This window comes from Echinops telfairi, unplaced genomic scaffold, assembly GCF_000313985.2.
Source record: "Echinops telfairi isolate 266 unplaced genomic scaffold, ASM31398v2 ScPeMD7_3533;HRSCAF=4204_0, whole genome shotgun sequence".
NCBI lineage: Eukaryota > Metazoa > Chordata > Mammalia > Afrosoricida > Tenrecidae > Echinops > Echinops telfairi.
Window position 1 is genome coordinate 40,486,287 of NW_022107431.1, and position 19,020 is coordinate 40,505,306.

General features: G+C 44.7%; 2 protein-coding genes across 6 annotated transcripts in view; one reads left to right on the forward strand and one right to left on the reverse strand.

The window, feature by feature from the left end:
• WASF1 (WASP family member 1) overlaps positions 1–6,299 on the reverse strand; it is a 64,553-nt gene extending 58,254 nt beyond the window's left edge. For 3 of the 5 annotated variants that reach the window (XM_045294695.1, XM_045294696.1, XM_045294692.1), the window contains exon 1: positions 5,784–5,985. The gene's annotated coding sequence lies outside the window, so the exon portion shown is untranslated. Of the gene's footprint in view, positions 1–5,783; positions 5,986–6,125; positions 6,216–6,254 lie in introns of those variants that run through there. The other 2 variants (XM_045294694.1, XM_045294693.1) reach the window with 2 other exon arrangements.
• Positions 6,300–6,799: 500 nt separating this feature from the next.
• Positions 6,800–19,020, forward strand: part of CDC40 (cell division cycle 40) — a 50,996-nt gene continuing 38,775 nt past the window's right edge. The window contains exon 1 of the mRNA XM_004702006.3: positions 6,800–6,988. Coding sequence (XP_004702063.1) covers positions 6,800–6,988 — 189 coding nt within the window. The remainder of the gene's footprint in view (positions 6,989–19,020) is intronic.

Sequence of the window (19,020 nt, forward strand, 5' to 3'; positions counted from 1 at the left end):
GTAAATAATTTGACCTCCTTCTTCCATAAAATGCTCATAGGACTACAATGTCAACTAAATATGATCTTAATGTATAAATGACTTGCACACATAATGACCATGCAGTCACTCCTTTTCCTCTTAGGAGGAATGTTACACTGTTCTTGAACATGAGTACTCTCCACTGACTGAAACAAGCACAGCTGTGTGTCCTAACCCCTTTTCTCAGTCTCCTGATCTTCCCACCCTCCCCCATCCTAAGTGCTTCACTTACCTGTGATTCCACAGTAATCGTACACACGCAAATACCCACTTAGCTTAAACTAGAGGCAGAGGGAACACAAAAATGAAGCAGAGCAAAACGAAACAAGCAGCCAAACAATAATATAACTGCTTTTGCTTTCAGGAGTTTATCAACTCAGTGTTCTCCCTCGGCTCCCAAGCCCACACCCTATTCCTTGCTGCCTACAGCTCCATTGCTCCCCAATTTCACATAAGGAAATAAAATCCCGGCTGTCCTGGATTTCATCGAGCAAGCCTAGCCCCGTCTACCTTCATGATACTCCTCCTCAATCTCAGCTCCAGCGCTCTTCCTTAAAACTCCAGCAAACTAAAGTCCTCCGAAGCATCACTGGACATGATCTTTTCCAAAGTATAAATAAGTCTATCTCGGCCTTGGTTCCAAAAATATATATTTTAAACTGAAGAGAAAAAGAACAAATTAATTCTGTTATGTGGTTATCATATAAATTATGGGGGGGGGGGGGAAAGCAAAACAAAATTTTTCTAAAAATGTTAAAAGATAAAATAGATAGCTAAAAATAGCTATAAAATAGATAGCTAAAGGCTATGTTCTTTGCCAAGGCCATCAAGAAAGGAGAAATCCTCTGATAGAAAAAAATAAGCAGTAATACTAGACAGGGGAAATGAACTTTCAGAAAAAGGATTTACATTTAGTAGAAAGTGCCTTAGAATTTTGTTTGTAGGTTATTGCTGTTAGGAGCCATCAAGTTGATGCGACTCCTAGGGACTGTATGAGAACAGAGGGCCGCCCGGTCCTGTACATCCTCACAATGATTGCCGTTTGAGCCCACTGTTGCAGCCGCCTTGTCAGTCCATCTAGGTCAGCAGTTCTCAACCTGTGGGTCGCCATCCCTTTGGGGGTCGAATGACCCTTTCACAGGGGTCGCCTAAGACCATCGGAAAACACATAAATATTTCACAATATATAGTTACATATTGTTTTGTGATTAATCAGTGCTTTAATTATGCTTAATTATGTTCAATTTGTAACAATGAAAATACATCCTGCATATCAGATATTTACATGACGATTCCCAACAAATTGAACAGTTATGAAGCAGCAATGAAAATAATGTCATGGCTGGGGTCACCACCACCTGAGGAACTGTGTGAAAGGGTCGCAGCACTAGGAAGGGTGAGAACCACAGTTCTAGGTGCAGGCCTTCTTCTTTTTCGCTGCCCCTCCACTTGACCAAGGGTGATGCCCTTCTCCAGGTAGAAGTCATCTAACCAAACATGTCATTCCACACGTTAGAAAGCCAATACCTTGAGAAGTAAAGTGACTTGTCCAAACTCGACCAATTCCTCGAGTTTTCCGTTGCCTTGCCCCGACGATGGAAGACCACACCACGTACGGAGCGGCGGAAAGAAGCCCTTCTCTTCCCACCCAGTAACTGAGAGGGCCAAACCAAAACACTCACTGCCATCGTCAATGCCGACTCCTAGGGCCGAGCAGAACTGCCCTGTGAGTTTCCAAGACTGCAACTCTTTTAGCAGAATAGACAGCCCTGTCTTTTCCCCCAGGAGCACCTGATGGTTCCAAAATGCTGACCTTGCAGGTGGCAGCCCAAGAGGTAACCACTATGCGACCAGACAACGTCCCAATACTGCTGTCAGGCCTCATGGAAGAGAAAATGTATTCCTGGTATTTCAAGTTAGACTTGGAACTATTGTTGTACTCAGCGTTGTATTTTAAAAATAATTTCATACTACTTTACCACCATACTTGTCTAGTACAGTGAGCATAATCCCGTGTTCAGGTATATTATAGGTTAAAATGGCTCTAGTGGACTGTCTTCAAATCCAACCACTAAGCATAATATTGTTTCTCTGACATGTCAGTTTCAAATTCCAAACCAATGCACAAGTTTTCAAACAAAATCAACTTCAGTCAAAGAGACTACAAGTACACTGAGATGGAAAAGTATAAACAGAATGTAATAAAGTAAACACGAAGCCTTTTGTTTTATAAAAAGTTCCATCCACCACAGGGATCACTATTTTTCTAATCATTCAATCAGGTACCGGTAGGGGAGGGGTTCGCAGCAGACGCCTCATTTTTCGTGCAAGACCCAGACTGGCAACCACACCGTGTGTGCCAGGGGAGGCCTGCAGTGCCTCCAGCCTCAGCCACACAGGGTAGAAGGGCAAGCTTCTGAAAATCAGCCACTGCAGCCCCACGGACCCGCTGGGAGCCGACTCAACAGCAGCCAAGTACAACTCACACATTAAGCACTGGATTTAATCAACACACATACTCTTATTAATATTTTGCTTGGAAATGAGATGTCAAAAAATAATGAAACACATTTTTATACTAATTTAATTTAGGTAAAACAAGAAAATTAATATATTTTTTCATGAAGCCAGATACGAGGTGAAAATAAAATTGTTAATCTTTCACAAGCGAAAAGTTGCCAACTTATACATTATTCAGTAGCTAGTGCTATTTTTAAAAATGTGTGGGAAAGGAATTGGAAATTATATCTAAAGAGACAAATGGAGTTCAAAGAACCCCAAATACATTTTTCCTTTTTCTGAGATAAAGCTATTATGATTCATACATTAACGCAGTTGATAAATATACTTTAACAAATTTTTAACTCAATTAGCTAAGTGGACAATCTTCATGCCTTCATTTTATTTGTTCAACAAAGAAAATTGGACCTCTACTATGTGCTACACACTATGCTAAGGGCTTGGGGCTTATGACAATAAGCATATTGGGTCAATTTCTGTCCTTGTGGGACACAGACAAACTATGCTAGCTAATTGCATTTATCCAAATAAGAGTGACAGCTGAATTTTTGACTGGTCATTTAAAATGATTATAAAATGTCATCAAATTAATTCACAAGAAAAGAGAAGCAACATACTAATTTTAAACATACATTTTAATGGTCTTAGTTTCCCCATAAGTAACCCAAAGCATTGTTTGGTACAAGTTCTAATAATATAATATCTTAATAGTAGGTGTTGCTAGGAAAATTGAGTGAAATTTTCTGATAAAAGAAATAAAAAGCTGCTACCTACTATTGTAAGAAAAATTAAATACCAAAAAAAAGTATCTTAAACTATTCCTCTCTATTGTAGCAATGAAAATCTAACCCCCAAAAAAGGTTGTCACAAGCAATTCCTATAAAGTATATAATTATAATCATCTACAATATTAACATATTACCCTTGAATAATACAGTTATTTATAAATATTAATAATAAAAAGGAGCTGCATCTTATATGTTACCCATGATCATAACTATCTATTTTGGAATATGTAACCTGAAATTTTTTCAATGAAAATACCTTAATGTTTTCTGGAAATGTTATCTTCCACAACTCATTTAACAGATCACTTGTCTCATCACTAAGCTATGTACTTTTTTTGTCACTACTAAGTATTTACACATGGATTGTAAATCTACAAATATTAAACGTCTCTGTATGGTGGAGCCACAGCTTATTCCTCTCCAAAGCAGAATTCAATGTAAATGAGCCATTCTCACGTGCCCAGGAAAATTACAGTGGCTTTTTGAAGCACTGTTTATACTGACCTATTTTCATTATCAACTAAATATTCTGAGATCCACTGGAAATATTTTCAAATCATCTTTATTGAATGTATTCATACTATCCAGTGATGTAAGTCAGTGTTTTCTTCATTTGCCCTTAGGGAAACCAAGGCAGGAAGGTGTCCATTTTATCAATTGCTGTGTCATCTCCAAACCAGGTATCTGATCCTACACCAGGTTATATTATACGTGAGCCACTTCCAAGTGCCACAAAACAATTACTGTACCTCAACAACTGCCCCTGCAATGCCTACCCACATACTGTTCCTTTTGATCGAATGGGTTAAGGGCTAATACAACAAGGGGAAACAAGGAAAGCTGGAGAGAGATTTTTCAAAAATCAAACCAAAACACTTAGGTTGGGGCAGGGAACAACTTATAACTTATCTTCAAATAGCATCATGTCTAAATATTTTAGCATAATAATCAAGTAACCAACAGTTGTTTCTATCAGTTTCAAAATCATTCCATCTTTCAAATAGATCATTAAAGAAACCAGAGCCTATTCCTGTTTGTAGGCAGAAGTTAGGAAAATGAGAGGAAATTCTCTCACAAGTAATTAAGGGCATGATATTGCAAGGACAGGATGTGAAGATTTCAATAAACGAGGGAATGTTCAATATGGCAGTGAAAACCCCATTTTAAACAGCAAACCTCTCCGTTCAACTGCAGGCTAGTAGCAATCCAAGATTCCGTACTGCTATAGAAACACAAAACTTTTCTCAATCAAAATTTGGGAAAGGTCATGCCAAATACTTTAGCCAAAAATTCGACTTAAAATGCCTTCTCCTAAAGCAACTTTGCCCAATTGGCCAAACTCTCCCTTGGAGTTCATAAACACGGTACTTGTAGCTATGAGAAATAGAGTACCACCAACAATTAGGTAATGGCAGTTGCCTCCTGTGCAAATTAAAGTACATTTGATACGATGTACCGAATAACCACCAAATCAATTGCTGAACAGAAACATGACAACTGGCACGTGAATCCAACACCAAAAAGGCAGGGGGAGGGGAGGAGTAGAGAGAGAATTAAAGTATAACGCATTGCACGTCTTCTGACGTGAGTCGTGAGAAAGCACCTAGCAGCCAGGGATGGATTCAGTAATTGGTTCTGGGGCAGGTCGCGAACCTGCAGGTCAGATGTGTTGTCTTTGTACCAAGATTTCGCTTCAGCATCCGCAAGTGCGAGAAGGCGTCCGAGTACCGAAGCTAGGGGGCACGCTGTAGCCAGGGGACAAGGAAAATGGGAAAGGTGCAATGGATGCTGCCGAGTTGAATAATTATCTGGGTGGCACAATGGGCGAGTCCTGGAGACAGCGGAGCCGGGCCGGCAGATCCTTAACTCTGCCGGAGGCACCCCCAGGAAGGGCATGGGAGGCGTCGGCTCCCGCTTCAAATGAATAGCACCCCCACCTCGATTTACCGTTAGGTCTTTAGACCCAGACGCACGGCGCACACCCGCAAAATGCAGCCGCTTTCCCCAAGGCGCGGCCACCGAACGTGAGCTGGGGCTTCCCGACCCGACCCGGTGCGGCAGCCGCCCCACTGCCAGGGGCCAAGAGCCCTGGATCCGGGTGGGCAGGCACGCTCCGGGGATGGCACGCCAGGTGAGACCTGCAGCCTCTTCGCCTCGAGCAGCCCCCGGGCAGCCCCTGCCGCCCAGACCCGGGCGCGCCCGCGGCCGCCTCCCTCTGCACCCAGCCCGGCTGGCGGGTGGGCGGCAGGAGCTCGGGAAACCCACGAGTGGGGGTGGGGACCATCGCAGGGCAGGCGCGCCCATCGCCTTCACCTTTGCCGGGCCGGAGACCCGCACACGCTCGCTTCGCTCGGTTCCGTCCGGGGCGGGCGAGACGCCCCCGGCCCCCGGGCCGCAGCATCCCCCGCGCCCTAAAACCCAAAAAGAGGCAATTCCTGGGAGACTCGCGCTCACCGTTCAATCTTCTGGGGCGCCCGCTGACCACTACTTCATGCTTCGAAGGTGGCCGCCGGGCCCCCTCAGCTCCCTAGACTCCGCCTCGAGCCCCCGGGAACGTCGGGCGCGGGGTGGGATTCGTCCCCGGCAGTGGCCAAGGCTCCGAGGCTCCGGTGATCGCCGCCTGCGGCGTCCGCCGGCCGCCGGACTCACCGTGTGCTCGACGCGCCGGCGAACAACACCGCGAGCCGCCGCCGCCGCCCCCCACCGGCCCCCTCCCGGCGCGCGGCGCTCCACAACCGGGCGAGGGGACCCGCGCCAGGAGCAGGGGGAGCCACCGCTGGACGCTCGCCACCTCACCTCCCACCTTGCCCACCGGGAAGTAGAATCCGCCAGCCCAGGGCTTGGCCCTCCAGACGCCCACGTTCCGCTCCGGTCCGCAGTGCCCAGGTGGACTGGTGGCGGCAAACTCCGCTTCCTCCCGCTCACCTATCATTGGGGGGGTTAATCATCGCTGGTCCCCTCTTTCCTGAGGCCGTGTGGTATTGCCCAAGCCTCAGTTTGGGGGAGGGGGACGGAGAGAACGGTGCTTGGCTAGGGAATGAGGGAAGATGTTAGCCAATTGAATGAACCATCTATTCAGGGGCGGGGTCAAAGGCAGGCAGACCCGCCCCACCCCGCCCCCTCGCTGGAAACTACACTTCCCATTGTACCTCGGCCTTCGTCCGGCCGCGTTGCATGCCGGGAGTCAGGGGCGGCCAGGCCTCAAAGTATTTCGGAACTCGTAGTCCTTGGTTTAGTCACCTAGGTCCCGAAAGCGGTACACCATTTAGCGGTCTCTGTTTCTCTAGATAACTATTTTCAAATTCTTATTTACGGTGCACTTATCCCATTAATTAATCTATTATTTTAAAATGTTATAAATGATTTTTTTCCCCTCAAAGCGAAGCAAGTAATAGGTTCCTTGGTAATCTGTAAGGACCTGGAAGCCACTTCCGCCGGGGCCTGGTTTCCACCGAGGAGCTGTTGCCGTCATGTCGGCTGCAATTGCAGCGCTGGCTGCTTCCTATGGTTCGGGTTCAGGGTCCGAATCGGACTCGGACAATGAGAGCGGGCGGTGCTCGCTCCCAGCCGCCGATTCCCTCATGCATTTGACTAAGTCGCCGTCGGCCAAGTCCTCTCTGGCAGTGGCGGTGGACTCGGCTCCCGAGGTGGCAGTTAAGGTAAGCGCTGCCGCGGTGCGGGAATTGTCGACTTACAAACTCGCAGCCACGAGGGCTGGTTAGCCCCCAGGATCCCCGATTCCTTAGAACTGAGTGAGAAGTTGCTAACCCGTGGGTCGCCTCTACCTACATGCGTCTCCCTCGGGAGAAATTCGAGACGAGTCCATCAGTGTTCGCCGCCCTCACCTGCTTGCGAAGGGGTGGAGGGGGGGTGAAATTTGCACGTATGGATTGGACCGGGGCCTGGATCCCGTAAGTGCAATCGCAACGTGAGTAAAACTCCATGGAGAATGCCCAAACTAGAATGTGTGCCCGCGCTGGAAATGAGCAGTGGGTTGGCTTTGTTACGGTTTTTGAAGTCAGAACTAGGTGTTTACCCCGACAACACTTGTGTGAATTTGGGCAAGTTGTGCAACCTCTTTTATATCCTCACCTGTACAGTGAAGATCGTTTGAATAGCACCTTTCTATGAGACCCGAAGGTTTTGAGACGTGGGTGCAAAGATACAAATAAAGGTTCTAGTACAATGTTTGGCACCTAGAAGCATCGCCTATTTGACAAACTCCAAAGGTCACTGTCAAGGAGCCGATTCCAGCTCGTCGGGACCCTGTAGGACAGGGTAGAACTGCCCCTGTGGGGTTCTGACTGTACCTTTTTACAGGAGAAGGCGGCCTAGTCTCTCTCCCAAGGAAGGACAGGTGGTTTTGAACGACTGGGCTTGAAGTTAGCAGCCCAGTGAATGACTACTGGTGTGTTACTACACGTCAGTAAAAGACCTGGAATGTAAGAAATTGTGTATGATCCCAGTGGAGAAAACTAGAGAGGGAGATGTTCAGTGACTTAGTTCATTCCAAAATGTGTCTTGAGCACATTGTGATTTGCCAGGAACTGTTCTAAAGACGAAAGACACAACGGTGAGCCCGAGGCCTGTATTCTAGTGGGAGAGACCGTGAATAACGGAGTTATAGATTGGAGAGGCAGTAGCTTACTTACTGTAGTAGAAAATAAGGTCGGGGTATGGCTTGACATAAAAGGAACTGGGCTGTGACCCACGTGGTTGGCAGTTTGAAACCACCGGCAGCCCTACGGGAGAAAGACTGGACTTTATATTCCCATAAACGGTCTCAGGAACCCACAGTGGGCTCACTGTGAGTCTGCATCGACTGGATAGCAAGGAGGCTATTTTGATTTGAGGGAAATCAGTCAAGGAAGGTGTCTCTGTAAAGGCTGGTCCTGGAGGCCCAAAGAACCCAGGCTGGTGCACCCTAAGACGAGAGCTTCCAGTCAAAGGGGACGTCAGACCTTGAAAGGGCCAAGAGTGTAGTGTGTGTGAAAAACGGGACAGACAGGTGGCCTGAGCACCGGGAAACACCAGCTGATGATGCTCACACAGGCCCCGTGGAGCCTGATGGGGTAAGCAGAAGCTCAAGAGGCAGGAAAGGAGGCAGTGTGCAAAAGTTGCAGTCTAGTAGAGCAAGCCTTTTACAATTCTTAGTAGCACAGTGGTTTACTCGTTGGACTGCTAACCACAAGATCAGCAGTTCAAAACCACCGGTCTCTCTGAGAGAGAAAGATGAGGCAGTCTACTCCCATGTAAAAGACTGTAGAGTCAGAATCAACTTGATAACAGTGAGGTTTTTTGAGTTTTAGTAACTCAGTCATTTGTAAATTGTACTTTTTATTGGTGTGCGTCTGACATAAAAGAATGCTTCAAAAACTCAAGACAAAACTCACTACCATCAACTCCAGTCAGACCCTAGAGACCTTAGAGGGCAGGTTAGAACTCCCCTGTGAGTTTCCAAGACCGTAACCCATTACAGGAGTAGAAAGCCCTATCTATCCCATGAAGCAGTGGGTAGTTTTGAACTGCAGTCCTCATGGTGAATAGCCCAACATAGAACCACTATACACCAAGGGTCCTTGAAAGAATACTTAGAACTCTATAGATGAAACAAAACCCTCCAACCCCATACTCGTCCAATAACCTCCAAAGGCAGCCGTTCGCAACCTGTGGGTCGCAACCCCTTTTGGGGGTCAAACAGCCCTTTCACAGGGGTCGTCTGACTCATAACAGTAGCAAAATAACGGTGATGAAGTAGCAACAAAAATAATTTTATGACTGGGGGAGTCACCACCACAGGAGGAACTGTAGGAAAGGGCCGCGGCATGAGGAAGGATGAGAACCACTGTCCTAAGGCACCAGCATATTCACAGCTTCTGTTTTGGGAGAGGAGTCCGCACACCCTCACTTTCAATGTTGATGTACCCTGGACTCTGTCCGTTATCCTTTTTGCACGCCACATACTCTTCCATGGTTTCAACCTGTGAGGCTGTCGGTACTCTGATGACGCACAGGTAAGCCCTACGCAGTGGTTACATGGACTGTGTAGAGTGGACACTGGCAGTCAGCTATCTCCAGCAGTTACCATTAGGGCAGGGGTGCGGAACTTTTCATGCTGAGGATTATATGGACCCTTATAGTGTCATTCTTAAGCCATTCAAAATCCTCAACTTAGAAAATTAGCCTGTTCTATTTGGGCAAACAGTTAACTGTTATCTTTGGTGAGATGCATACTGTTATCTGGCATTGATACCTTCACAGGCCTTAGGCCCTCCCCACCCTGGCCACGGAAACGTTCTGTGAGTTCCGTGTCTTTGTTTCTGACCGCATCTTACCGAGCTCTCTCCCAGCATGACTGTCACGCACTTCAGATTCAGTGTGCTGCAATGTTAACCTACCTCCTTTTCCTCACGATCTACTCACGTCCTGTTTCCACAAACAACCCGCAGCAGAGCCATCTGCTTTTCTCGTCCTTGCTCCCCAACACTGGAAGCCCATCATGCAGCTGATTCTAACCTTGCTGCTTCTCTGATTTCCCTCCGATCAATCTTTCTTCCCAGGCTCACTTCTTTCTATCCTCACTTTTCACAGATGTTTGACTCTGGCTCTCTTTGGGGCCGCTGTAATTCATCTGTCACTACGTACCGCACAACTGATCCCAAGCCCCTGTGACGGCGGCGGAGGCCGCACTTGCCCACAGGGCGCTGGGCACTAGTCTTGGCACAAGCAGATTGCCCGGCGTTTTCTTCCTAGGAGCTGCTGAGGGGTTCAAACTGCCAACCTTTGCTGAGCAGAACTCATTAGTACTCACCAGATTTCTTTACTGAAGGCCCCGCTTCCGCTCCGAGTTTCCTCATTTTCCCTAAGTCAGTAAGAAATAAACTCCTGGCCACATTCCATACGGCACCTTTGCACCAGGGTGTACCCAGTGGGATGATTCCTCTTGTTCAGTTTTACCATGTCTCATTCCTCCCGGAGCTGTGTAGCATCGGAGGCCTGTCGGTCCTCATGCACAGAGGCTGGAGAACCTCGCTTTCCCACTCTTCTCAGGATTCGCCCGTGCGCCTCTCTGTGCCAGAACCTCCGTTGCCTTATGTCTCCTCTCTTCCAGCCAAATGCTCCTGTGCTTAAGAGGCTCAGTGCAAACCAGTCAACCGGAGCTGGCGCTATAGACTTCACCCAAATGCATAGTAATGCTGAGGACACATAGAGCTCCCTCGGGGGTTGCCAGTGTACACGTTCTCCCTCTGACCACCTTCGTCCCCTGGCACACTCAGTTGTGGCACTTGGCGCATCACTGGGCTTTGTTCGTGTTTATCTTCCCCTGGGCTCGGAACCCCGGGGAGGAGACCAGGGTAGATTGACCTGCATGTCTCCAGGTACACAGAGTTAAGGGAAATGTGTTTGGTGGCAGAACGACTAGAAGAATGAGTGAGCAAGAAGATGCTATAAAGGAGTGCACGCTCCGACTTAGACTTTTAGGGGTGGGAGGGGCCCTGGAGCTCACCGAGCTTTATCGCTGTGTGTGATAAATAAGAAAGCCCAGAAGAAGCGATTGCAGAAGTTGCCCACGGTTCATTAGAAGCCTAGCTGAGACTGGAACCCATTCCTGGTAGAGCTCTAATTTTCCTCTCTCTTTTAGATGAACTCCTTAAGGGTCTGGAGTGTCTGGGGCGAGAATGAGGGACATTGCTGTCTGGTGAACCAACCCATAAACACACCTAAGCTTGCTTTTCAGTATCAGGATAAGAATGTAATGATAAGAAAATGATCTGTATGCAGATAATTATAATGTACCTAATGTCAAGCATTTCTACAGAAACATTTCTGCAGTGTTGTTAAGCCATTTCTCTGTACTCTAATAAGATGGTGCATCTTTTCATGTATGTTCTTGGTGATTTGGAAGGAGCCCTGATGGTCCAAAGACCCTCGGCTGCTAATGGAGCTCTGCAGGAGAAAGCTACAGCTGCTTCCAGAAAGTGTCACCCTTGGAAGGCCCCTGGGGGCGTTCTTCTCGGTCCCCCAGCTTTGCTATGAGTTTGAGTCAACTCGATGGCGGCCTCAGCTTTGGCTGATTGGTGATCTTATTTATTTATTTTGTTACGAAGTAACGATTGGGTTGTCTTTTAATTTGTGGGCGAACTCTATATATTCTGGATATGACTCCTGGTTGGTTCTGTGTGCTGGAGATCATTTCCAATTTCTGACTTGTCATTTTTTTTCATGGTCTTTTGAAACAAATTAGTTCTTTTTGCTCTAGTTGGGTGAAATTGTCCCTTTTATAGACTGTATTTTCAGTTCCTTGCTCAAAAAACCTCCTTTGTAAGGAGAAGGAAAGTATTCTCCCACATTATCGTCTTTGCTTTTCCATTCAGGTTGTTAATCCAGGTGGAATTAACTTTTGTGTAGATATGAACTTGATTTTATACCTGTGCCATGGTGGCGGAATGGGTACACTTTGGGCTGCTAACTGCAAGGTCAGCACTTTGAAGCCTCCCTGCGATCCACAGGGAAAAGAAAGGGCTTTCTACTTCCATAAAGAGTGCCACTCTCAGAAACCCACTGGGACAGTTCAGCTTTGTCCTGTAGGGTCACAATGAGTGAGAATGGGACTCGATGGCAGTGAATTTTGAGGGCAAGTTTCAGGGAGCCCTCGTGGTGGCTGGCAGGCTATGTGTTGGACTATTACAAAGTCAGCAGTTCAAACCCACCAGCCATCTCACCAGCAAAAGATGAGGAACAGTTCTGAAACCCAAAGAGGCAGTCCTATTCTGTCCTATAAGGGCTGCTGGGCCTCAGAAATGATGGCAAGTTTTCGCCTTCTCTTTTCTGATACTGTTATTCAAGAATTACTTGGCTACTCTTGGCCCTTGTAATTTTATATATAGTTTAAAGGTAAACTTGTCACGTTCTGCTGAAATACCATTGAGATTTTGATGGGGATTGTCTTGAATCTGTCAATTTGGAGCTGAAGTATCTATTCACTCACTCATTTAGGTGGGTTTTAAATTTCTTCCAAGAGTTTATAGTTTTGTCCATCCAAATCAATATCATTTTTGTCAGTATTTCTAGGTACTTCATGTACTTATCCTATTAATTAATAAGTAGCATTATTTTTTGATTATTTAATTTTCAGTGGATTTTACTACTTACTACCTGTCAGCTGGTGAATTGGCACAGAAACTGCAACAGTGTTTTGCTCAAACATACTATTGGTGAGCATGACAGTCTTTTGGTCTGGGCAGTGTTTTGCTCAAACATACTATTGGTGAGCCTGACACCGGTCTGGGCAGTGTTTTGTTCTCTCATACATAATATGGTCGCTCTGAGTCAGAACCAACCCAGCAGAACCTAACAACAGCAGGTCAGCGCTATATATGACCTTATGATTATTTTCATTCCCCCCCCTTTTCATACTTAAGTAGAACTACCAGGAAGATACAAAATTTAAAAGATGCAAAAAAGATAACAATAAATTCTAGCACAAGAAAGCTGGCATTGTTTATATTAAGGTCAATAAGACAAGCTTTAAAGCTGAAAACATTATTAGAGATTCTTTAAGTTACTTCATAATGATAAAATATTCGGTTAATAACAATTTTAAATTGATCTGTGACTAGTAGTCTCAAAAAGTTTAAGCAGAAGTTGACCGAACTACCAGGAGAAATGGGCAAATCCATTGTCTCAATGGGAGATTTTTATATAGCCCTCTCAGTAATTGAGAGAGCAAGCTAAAGAAACCAATAGGTATAGAAGATTTGAACAAATAACAAGTTGTACCTAAGGACATATACTCAGCAGTACAGAATACTGCATGTTTTCATGCATGTGTTAGTCTGTGGGTTGACTAGAGAAACAAATCCAGAGACACTCATATGTGTAGGAGAGAGCTTTATATCAAAGAATAATTATAAATTAAGAAAACATCCCAGCCTAGTCCAGATCATCATAATTCCGATATTAGCCCATATGTCCGATACTAGTCTATAAGTTCCTCTTCAGACTCACGCAACACGTGCAATGATGCTGAGTACAGGAAGATCACGGACCAGTGGGTAAAAAGTTGTGGATGCAGTGGTGGTGGAAACATCTCCAGGGCTATGACTGCTATGGGTGTGCCCTCGACACGGCTCTGTGTAGCTTGTCAGCAGAGCAGGAAGAGGAAGCAGAGAGCAAGTGTGTCCGCCTCCAGGGAGGAAGAAGGTCCCCAGAGTCCTCATGAGAAGGCCATGCTCACAAGGAGGGAGCAATCAGGCTGTGACCTGACTGACAGACTAGACTCCACCCTTCATTCTTTTATCAGGTTGGCATAAAATTGTTTAACCACCACAACGCACAAATAAAACAACTTTAAAAGAAATTCACCATATACTGAGCCAAGGGTTAAAAGATTTTTTTTTTTTTTTGGTAAAGGATCAGATAGTAAATCCTTTTAGACTGACTTGGCTGGACACATACCACATATTCTGTTGTTTGTTTAAGAAAAAATTGAACAATTTGAATATTATAGATAATAGCAGTCATTATGGCAGAGAATAAAATTTATGCAGTGTTTTTAATCCATTTCCCTGAGCACTAATGAAATTGAACATCTTTAAAACAAACATGCAACCCCTTTACAAATGTAAAAACCATTTGTAGTTTGCTGGTACAAAAACAGTCTGGGTTAGATCTGATCCACTTTGGGCTGTACTATCAGGTAAGCATTGGACTCAAACTTTAGGGTCATTGGTTCAAATCCACCAGCTGCTCCATAAGAGAAAAATGAGGCTATCTGCTCCTGTAGATTTACAGCCTCAGAAACCCACCATAGAATTGCTATGGGTCTAAATTAACTGGATGGCAGTGTGTTTAGACTAGGCCATAAGGAGCCTGGTAAGACTGTGTGTGAGGCATTGGGCTGCTAACCACGAGGTAAGTGGTTCAACCCCACTAGCCTTTTTGCAGGAGAAAGACAATGCTGTCTGCTCCCATTTAAAGATCTACAGTTTCAGAAACCCTATATACGGTCATTTTGAGTTGAAATCAGCTCAGTAACAGTGGGTTTGGCATGTTTTTATTCTGTTTTTGAATCATAAAATAAGCCTTTGTAAATTTTAAATTGTAGTACCATGTATCTAACCACAGCACATCTAAGGTAGAAGTCATCAACAAAAAGCAAATATAAAATTCCCACATTTGAAAATTACAGAATTTCACTGCTTTAAAAGAATTTATTATTATTTGGGTGTTAATACATGCATCATTCCATAGTGCAGTCACATCAAGTAGAAGCGTGCAATTGCTGCCACAATTAGTTTCCAAACATTCTTCTTCCTGGACTGTTTGACATCATCTCCCATTTGCCACCTTATAACACCCACCTACCCACCCCCCAAAAAAAGTAACCCTTATTCTACCTGCTGTTCCTACAGGTTCATCAGTCCTGGGTTTCATATACCGAAAAACATAACACAACTTAAGAGGGTGGCCTCCAATGGCATAACACCTCTGAGACCCACCCTGATAGGAACAAACAAAAACACAGAACGTGTTGAAAACCAGATCAGGTCCAGCGTGCCTCAGCAGTGGGATCACCTGACAGTGTTCAAGTCAGCCGTGTGCCCTTGACCTTCTGTACTCATCTCTCCAGTGCACTGCCCTCCCACTGCCTCCCACCCCTCAGTGGTGGGTAGAGGGCGTTCCCCAGAGGCTTATTTCCTAGGTAGTTCCCACAAATGAATCTTGGGCTCCCACTATCATCCAGAGCTACAAACTGGATTTTCACCATTTAGGCTCTGATATTAATCCCTCCTTCAGACAATGTGATTCACAATCCTTCAGTGACGGATGATGCTTCTTCCATGTGGACTTATTTGACATCTCACTTAGAAACAAGCCTTGAAGACCCCAGATGCTATTTTATCTGATAACCAGGCACCATTTAATTTGTTTGCCACATTTCACTATGGCTCCTGAGGGCGAGTATCGAGCAAAGCCATGATATAAGAACTACAATTGTTCTTAGAATTTTACTTCTACGTGCAGGTCAAAGAAAAATCATGGTAGAAATTAGAAAATATTTTGAACTGAACAATGAGGAAATTGTTGTTCTTGTTGGTATTGCTGTCTTGGGAAAAGCACAGCTCCGGGCGGTATTTTATTCTGCCGTGCATGTGGTCACTATGAGTTGAAACCAATTGGATTGCACCAAACAACAGCAGTTATCTTCTCGTTCAGGTTGTTCACGGACGTTTAGGTTTTCCAATGCTGTGCACCTTTATTGAAGCAGGTATTCTCGTTTTTCTCCCGCAGAGCGATTGGTGGGCTTGAACTTACTCTGTTCCAATACTGCCTCTTTGTCTGTGTACAGATCCTTTATGAGCACAATTTTAAGTACTCTAGAATTTCAGTGTTAGCCATCATTTGTTACCTACACAGTTAAGTGCCTTTGTATAGTCAGTAAAACACAGGCATCCGCAAAACCTGTGAGATGTAGCCATAGCATTTTTTAAATAAGTAAATGCATGCATATGTCATAAAATAAACCAAAAACCCTAACCCACTGCCCTCAGACAATTACGGCACATACCTACTCTGTGTATGGTTTCCCGAGACTGTACATCTTCATGGGAAGCAGGCAGCGCATCTTTTAAGTGACCTCTCCTGTGTGCCTTTCACTGCTTCCAGGACCACGGCCACCCTTTGTTTATTCTTTGGTTGCTGTGAGTCAGTGCCAACTAGATGGCAGGGAGCTTTTGAGGGTTTTTGTTTGTTTCTCTCTTTCTTTGTGTGTTGCAGAGGTGTGAATTTCTTATTATGGGTCCTGTTCCCAGTTTGTTGGGTTTCTTAATTGTCGGTTGATTAGTTTTGGATTGTGGATTTTTCACTATTTCTGGAAATTCTCAGCCCTTTTCTCTTCACATAGTATTTTAACTCCATTCACTCTTTTCTCAGTCTAGAACTCCATATATACATTTAAGTATGTAAGTTTATAATATATATATATATATATAAATATAAAATTAAGTATATTTATATCCTCTATTGTATGACGATGGTGTATTTCCTGGTTAAAAATTAAATGTTATCAAACAAGGTTCAATTTTATACCTTAGAAATTATGTGATGAGCTCTACTAAGTTTTAGTGACAATGTTACTACCCTCCACCCCACCCCCATTCCCCACTTTCATATAGCTAGCTTGAATAAGGTAAAATTCCACTTCTAATTTTGAGCCATATTGTTTAGCTTCTACTTCCTGAGTGATCTTTTTCATATAAGGGCTCTCACCAAAGTTCATGGAAAATGCATATTTTGAAAAGAACTATGCATAGATTTCAAAATTATATTCAACTTAAAACAAGTTATAATATGAGATTATTGTGTAGCCAAAAAAAATTGAAATCCATGCATAATTTTTCCTCTCATAGCTGACTTATTTTAAAGGAGCTTTAGTGGCATGGTATGGGATATGTGTTGGGCTACTAACTGCAGGGTCTGTAGTTCAAACCCACCAGGCAGTCAGTCCACTGGAGAAAGATTAGACTTTCGACGCCCATCAAGAAGTACTACATCCTCAAAAACCAACCTGGGCAACTCTACTCTGCCCCATGGGGTTGCTTGACGTCACAATTGACTCAGTAGCAGTGCATTTTGGAACTCGTTGTAACAAAATCTAGGCACTAAGAAGAGTAAAGCATCAGGGCGAAGGAAGCCCTTCTCAGAGGAATGTGAATTCTGCTAAACATGAAGCAAGAAAAACAAAATGTATGGTGACGGTTGGGTGGAAGAAAGAGGAAATCATCAATGCTTTCCTCCCAAAAAATGTATGGGGACAATGCCCCCAAAGAAATCAGTTGTTTCAAAAAGAGACAAGATGATGTTGAAGCTGAAGCTCACAGCGCAGACCATCCACATCAGTTTACAAGGAAATCATTTCTCTTGGTTTTGCCCCACGTCATAAGTTCCCAAAATTATTTGGCCTACCGCCTTCTCCTCAGGGGGCTGGGGGAAGCACTCCGTTGACCATTGAAAACTTGTGTATTTAGCCATAATCCAGGATAGAGTGTAGCTATCTACTTTTGCAGCCCCCTTGGATCCTGGATTGATCCGTAGCCCCTCCAGGGGGTTATATGATCCACTTTGGGAAACACTGCCCTAATTTAAAAGGACTTAATAGTTAATAGTGAAAACAAGATGGGGGCGGCTGACGCCATGGGCTCATTTAGAAAGTAAATGTTTCAAAAAGAATGGTGGCAACATTTGTACAAATATGCTTGATTCAATTGATGTATGGAATGTTATAAGAGCTGTAAGAGCCCCCCCCAAAATGAAAAAAAAACCCACAAAAACGTAGCCAACACCAGAGACATTTCATTTGATTTCGCTTACACAATTCTGACTAAAAAATTAAAGCAGAGCAAACTTCCTTCTTGGTGGGTGTCAAACCGTTGTGCCCAGGTGAGCTTCACACACGGAGCAAAAAGAACCTTTATGAGGATTCCAAACAAGTGGGATCCGAATCTGGAAACCTTTCTTTTTCCTTTTTCACATCATTTTATTGGGAGCTCTTAAAGACATCATAACGTTCCACAGTTCAAATAGTTCAAGCATAGTTGTACAATTGCTACTGCAATCAGCTTCAAAACATTTTCTTACTTCTTGAACTCTTGGATATCAGCTCCCTTTATTCCTTCCCTCCCACAGCCTTCCCCTCCAGGAACCCTTATTATTATTGTTATATACTTTTATTATTCTATTATATATATATGTATGTGTGTGTGTGTGTGTGTATATATATATGTATATTAGCCATATCTTACCCCATCCATTATATCCATTCACCTACAATTCTGTTATTCTCTCCCTTCTAATGGGGTTATACAGTCATCAATGCTATCAACTCCCCCCCACCCCACCTCCTCCGTCCATATCCTCAGGGAATCCTTACTTCTGTTTCTTTCTCTGAAGGATTATCCATCCTGGCTTTCCTGCATCGAACAATCTTAATTATACAAGTGAACATACATTGGTATAACAATGTTAGTGAGGTAAGACATAAGCCTTAATAGGAGGAGGAGGAAATATTAAAGAATCCGGATAGTTATGTGACTCATCAGTGCCTCACTGCACCCTGGACTCATCATCCCCTCCACGTGGCCCTTCTGTGAGGGACTGTCCGATTGTTTCACAGGTGGGTTTGGGTCTCCACTCTGTCCACGCTCCTTCACATCCATTTGATGGCTTCTTTCGAACGTATGATACCTAGTCCTGTTGACACCTCATGATCACCCAGAAGAATTATAACAGGAGGTGGCTTTCCAGGATGGCCCTGAAGACTAAGCACTGACTGTGAAGAGGTGGGAGTGGCCCAGTCAAAGCAAAATCAAGGCATTGGTTTGGGGGTATGGTCAAGGCATTAATTTCACTTGCTGACTTTCTGTAGGGCCCCCAAAATGACACTATCTGCTTGTTAGGGAAGTATTGTGTGAAAGTTAGCCAAAGCTCTAGCACAAAATGCCCAGGAGAGTTCACCACCACAGCAGTGCTCTGCCCATGTCCTTCTCCACCACAGCAGAGCTCCTTCTCCACCACAGCAGTGCTCCTGCCCATGTCCTTCTCCACCACAGCAGTGCTCCTTCTCCACCACAGCAGTGCTCCTGCCCATGTCCTGCTCCACCACAGCAGTGCTCCTTCTCCACCACAGCAG